This window comes from Morus notabilis, unplaced genomic scaffold (assembly GCF_000414095.1).
Source record: "Morus notabilis unplaced genomic scaffold, ASM41409v2 Scaffold446, whole genome shotgun sequence".
Lineage (NCBI taxonomy): Eukaryota > Viridiplantae > Streptophyta > Magnoliopsida > Rosales > Moraceae > Morus > Morus notabilis.
The window spans coordinates 25,539-31,245 of record NW_010364530.1 but is presented as its reverse complement, the minus strand read 5'-3'; the positions used below and the strand labels follow the sequence as shown (position 1 = coordinate 31,245).

At 32.3% G+C, this 5,707-nt stretch overlaps 1 protein-coding gene across 1 annotated transcript; it reads left to right on the top strand.

Moving 5' to 3' along the window:
• Positions 1–203: 203 nt before the first annotated feature.
• On the top strand, positions 204–4,691 carry LOC21395632 (probable carboxylesterase 15). The gene is made up of 2 exons (XM_024171246.1): positions 204–885; positions 4,360–4,691. Exons 1-2 carry the CDS (start codon positions 227–229, stop codon positions 4,664–4,666), a joined length of 966 nt encoding a protein of 321 aa, XP_024027014.1. The 5' UTR covers positions 204–226; the 3' UTR covers positions 4,667–4,691.
• The last annotated feature ends 1,016 nt before the right edge of the window (positions 4,692–5,707 follow it).

Sequence of the window (5,707 nt, the reverse complement as noted above, 5' to 3'; positions counted from 1 at the left end):
CATCTATGGTCCATAGATATCCAAACCAATAAGATAAACCAATGGCCGTGCATGCATATGCCACCACCTTCAATCATGCCCACGTAAATTTCCACAATTACCCTCCTAGAATTATCATTATTCCCACATTTACCCCTCACTTTAGCCCACTATAAAATGCACAAAGTACCTCATCACCACTATATTTTCCCCACCATAATATAATTTTTTCGCCATTTGTACATCAATGGGTTCTCTCCCACATATAGTGGAAGACTGCATGGGGGTCCTCCAACTCTACAGCGACGGCACCGTCTACCGCCGCCACCAAATCGACTTCCCCTTTCCAGTCGTCGACGACTCCTCTGTCGCTTTCAAAGACTTCGTTTTTGACAAAAAACTCGACCTCTCCCTCCGTTTGTATAAACCCAAATTCGCTAACTCCGCACCCAAGAAGCTCCCCGTCGTGTTCTATTTTCACGGCGGGGGCTTCTGCGTCGGTCCCCGCCTATGGCCCAACTGTCATAGCTGCTGCCTCCGGCTCTCCTCGGGCCTCGAGGCAGTCGTCGTATCGCCCGACTACCGCCTGGCCCCCGAGCACAAGCTCCCCGCCGCCATCGACGATGCTGTGAGGGCGGTGGAGTGGCTGGCGGAGGACAATTCTTGCTGTGATGCATGGTTGGGTCATGACGCGGTTTACTTGGACCGGGTTTTTGTGTTGGGAGACTCTTCGGGCGGGAACATGGCTCACCATTTGGCGGTTCGAGTTGGCTCCGGTTTGGTGAAGACCGGGCCGGTTCGGGTTCGGGGTTTTGTGATGCTTGCACCATTCTTTGGGGGAGTGGTGAGGACCAAGTCTGAAGATGGCCCTTCTGAGGCTTTGTTGAATTTGGAAATACTTGACAGGTACGTCAATTTGGAACCTTTCACGTTGTTCTTGTTTTGTTTTTTTGCATGCCAAATTATTCGGTTAAATTAATATCATAATATTTACCTTTGCTTTTTTTTTTTTTTTTTTTGTTAAGGGAAATCAGTATTGTACTTTTACATTTTATTCAAATTTATTCTCTATTTTTACACCTTTCACATGGCAAAATGATTATTTATGTCTTTTTTCCTCGTTCTTAAAATTCTAGTATAAGGTTTTTCTCCAGAATTATGTATTTTATATCACATTAGGACATAAGTTTAATATTTTAGAATAGAGGATACGTGAGAAGGAATTAAGAAATTGGTTGGAGGTGTGCTGGAAGAATATCATAATATATCAACTTTAAAGTATAATTATAGATCTTTAGTTTTATGCTACATTTGTTCAGCTAATGATTAATTATAATAAGTCCATCAATGCGATCTTTCAGAAGAAAAATTAATCAAAATTGTAATTTTCTAAGATAAATTTTTAGAGATTAGCTCAAAAAATATAATATGTATTATAGGCTATAGATCGATCAGTCAATAAGCGAGTTTGTTTGGTTACTTCGTGGCTAAAAAATTAGCGAATAACTTGAATAATATAATTTAAGATATTGACTGTATTTTTTTTTTTGTTTTTTTTGTTTTTTTTGCCGCTTAAACGACTTGAAAACATACATACGTTCATATATGATTCCTGCAGTCTTAATTTATTGTTATCAGCAATATCACAATATATTTTTTCAAGTCACCAGATTCATATTTGTTAGAGCAAAGATATGATATATAATGACTTTCATGTACACGTTAGCATATGTCCAGTTATTTGAGAAATAACAAATATTTGTCCTATGGAAAAACACGACGAAAAGAACAGAAATAATTATTTTAAAATGAATCATTGAATCAAAGATTGGACTGCAGTATGTTAAAGTATACGGCCAACCTCCTAAGAGCTTAAGCTTTTGGGATATAGATTAGTAAATTAACATGGTATCAGAGTGAGAGGTCCTGAATTTAAACCCCCATAATTGCACTCTTTATCTCCATTTAAAATTATCATCATGTGTTAGGTCTTTAATATATCTCGGACTTAAATATTCACGTGTTAGGGTTTCTAATTAATTTACCCACACGATTGCCCATTGTCCAACCCACACGTGAGGGGGAATGTTAAAGTATAAAATTATTGTTGGCCCACCTCCTAACAGCTTAAACTTTTGAGATGAATTGGTAAACTAATACAGTAATATATATATATATATATATATATATATATATAGTCATGAATCTCATTACACATTTCCTGAGTCAAATCAATTTATTTGTCTATTTTTTTCAATTGGAAAGTGAGAAAACTTTGAAGGAAAAAGATTGACAGTGCTATTTCACAATTATTACAAAATAATAATAATAATAAAATAAAATAAATAAAGAAGAAGAAGAAGTAGTAGTAGTAGTGGTGGCACTTTGTGCGTGTGACCTCATGACACGTGAAATATCCATCAAAACCACTTTACGAGTCATGATCACATATCCACTAAATTAACCGATATTTTTTTTTCTTACCAAAAAAAATAATGAATATAGTTCCATATAGATATGTTCGTTGTACATACGATTAAACTTGTGAAAAAAAAAAAACACAAAAAAAAAAAGAAATATACTGTGATATAGTACAATATATAATTAGTCGGAAAATTTAGTAGTTTTGCATTATAGTGTGAGCCCCTGCTAATTACATATAAAATTTTACTTTGCAAAAACTTTATTTTTAAAAATAAATATAACATATCATGATGATATATATATATTACTTATAATTAGTGGATTTTCTCTTATTCATTATACAAATATCAAACTGTTTCCGAGTAAATATATTACTTAGTCGTGGTTAATCATCAATCATTACCCACATTACCAAACTTCTTAAACACACAAACATGCATATATAATGATGTTGAATTGGTAAGATGAATCCTCTGATAGCAAAAAAGATTTGGAGTTGTAGTAAAGCAAGATTTGCATTATATATGTTTGAGTAAAAAAAGAAATTAAGAACCTAATAGAATGAAAATTTGACTAAGACCACTTTCTCAAGTAAATCCAAATTAAGGTTTTCGGTTACTCAATCAATCATATTTGACCACCACAAATGTCGCCGTCTGAAAATCAAAAAAAAGATTTCAGAATCTGACCAAGCTACAAGACAAAAATATTTGCAATTTACAATAGAGATTTCCTTTATTGAATCGTATGTAGCCTTATCTATCTATAGAAAGAATATTAATAAAATTATCCATAAATATTATTATTTTAATAATAAAATATTAATATGACAGTTTAAATATTAATTAAATTAAATTTTTATCAAGTTACGTTATTAAACTTCTATATTTAAAATAATCACATGAAATCAACCGTAAAAACACGTACAATATGTATTACATACATAATGATACCAATTTATTTTTCTTTTCATATAATTATAGCGTTGAATAGTAGTCTCGTGGACTGCCGCCACTAGAAGACATAGGAAGCAAGAAAATTAGATGAACAAACCATTGGTAAGCCCGTAAGAGTGGTAATCTGATTTTTTTCTCTTTTTATTTTTTCTTGTAGATCATTATCTTTGTCTTCACATGTCTATCCATGAGATATTAATTTATAGGTGTCTTGTCATGTGAATAATGAATCTATAAAAAATGGGGACGTGACCCATTTTCAAAATCTCAATTATAATCCCAAAGGCCAAAAACTTAAAATACATGTCAAGCACATGGAAATAAACACTTGGCATATGTCGTAGTGGAGACATACAAATTAAGCCAATATGATTCTAAACTAGCAAATAATTTCTTAGTATTTTTGGAAAGTGGCACTAGTTTTATGTTTAAAACTTATAAATGTCATCCAAATGTTCAATATATCGGCAAACCCCATCCTTTAATTTGTGTATTACTAATAATAATTAGCAGCCGTCAAGTATATTACTATTTTAATTAATTGCCGTTGACGTTGTGTTGCATGCGCAGGACAGTAGAGAAATTGTCAAGAAAAAAAAATTCCAAGTTACACCAATAAATAGGCGTGTTAGATAAAATACTATTTATGATACTAAGCTATTTACTAAAATTTACCTTAAATAATAATAGTTAATTACGTTAAATAATAATAGTCATTAAAACTATTTCTCATTAAGAAAATCATATTAAGTGATAAATATCTCTTCCAAGTCTTAACTAGCTTATAAAAGAACCACATAACATGGATATGATCAAAATTTTCTTTGTCAATATGCATATGCCATTATCTCTACCCCCATTATATATATAGGAAAGTGATTTGTCATAATCATTAAAATCCTTGACTAAGAGAAAACCAATAATATTTCTGAGAACCTTAATCAAAGCTACCATACTAATATGACACATTTTTCCTCATATTCTTTTCATTTTCACACAGGTTTTGGAGGCTTTCAATGCCTGAAGGAGAAACAAGAGACCACCCATTGGTTAACCCATTTGGACCAAACAGTCCTAACCTTGAAAAAGTGGCATTTGATCCAATCTTAGTGATTGTGGGTGGCAATGAGATGTTGAAAGATAGAGCGGAGAACTATGCAAAGAGATTGAAAGAGATGGGAAAGAAAATTGATTATGTTGAGTTTGAGGGTAAAGAACATGGGTTTTTCACAAACGATCCTTATTCAGAGATTTCATTCCAAGTATTGCAAGTTATAAAATGGTTTATGCTTGAAAACTCCAACTGAGAGAAGACCATAAGTAACATTTTGGGTTCAACTTCTCATCTATGGAATTTCTAGTAGTTTTTCATCCCTTTTGATCATGATCATTTGTTAGACATATTGTCATATGTGAGCCTTTTAGACATATATAGAAGTTTGTAGTTTGTATGTAGGAATAAGTTTCATGTTTTCACTTGATGTTGGAAGATTTAGCTGTATGTAGTGTTTCTATATTTTTATTGTTATTTATTCTAGTTCACTAAATTTAGTTTTGTTTTGTTATTAGTTTATTATCTATCTTGGTGAATATTTTGTTATCTTTTTGTGTGTGAGCTATAAATGGTCGCATTAGCTATTGTAATAGTTAAACTTGATTATTGACATAATGTTGCTAAAGTTGAACTCTCTCTCCAATTTGGAGGTTCTTCCCTTTATGAGTTATGTTTAGGTGGACTTGAAACTCTATGGGCCCGTCTATTTCATATACTCAAATTTAAATAATTGATTATACTAAAATGTTTTCCTCTTATAAAAAGTTTGAATTTCAAACGTCAGAATCAAGAATCACAATTTGAGTATACCTTCTAAATGGGCGTAAGTCCCATCCTCCATTTGGATTAGCTAGCTAGATTGATCATAAATTCTATCATCCCAATACCACTACATCATCACTTGTGATATTACTTAGGATAAGTAGTAGTAGTTAGACTTGATTATCGACATATTGATTATCAAAGTTGAGCTACCTCTTCAATTTAGAGTTTTCCCTTCTTATGGGTTATGTTTAGTTGGATTTGGAACTCTATAAGTCTCATTCTTCGTTTAAGTTAAGCCGATAAAAAGAATGGTTAGCGTCACTTTTTTTATCACAATCTTTGTAACTTTTTGCATTCATGTTTGACAAGTGGAGTCTGTTGTCTTATATTCTATTTAAATAATAATATATCTTGTCAGTAAATTTCACGTATCAAATAGTAAATATAAAAAGTGACAAAAATAGTGAAAATAGAGATGCTAGCATTTCTTGGCGGATAAATTCTATCATCTCAATTCTGCTGCATCAGC

What these genes read in the sequence shown, in the direction of transcription:
- LOC21395632 (XM_024171246.1), top strand. Translation starts at nt 227, where the DNA reads ATGGGTTCTCTCCCACATATAGTGGAAGACTGCATGGGGGTCCTCCAA. An exon ending in AATTTGGAAATACTTGACAG is followed by an intron (nt 886 to 4,359) that starts GTACGTCAATTT and finishes ATTTTCACACAG; the next exon opens with GTTTTGGAGGCTTTCAATGC.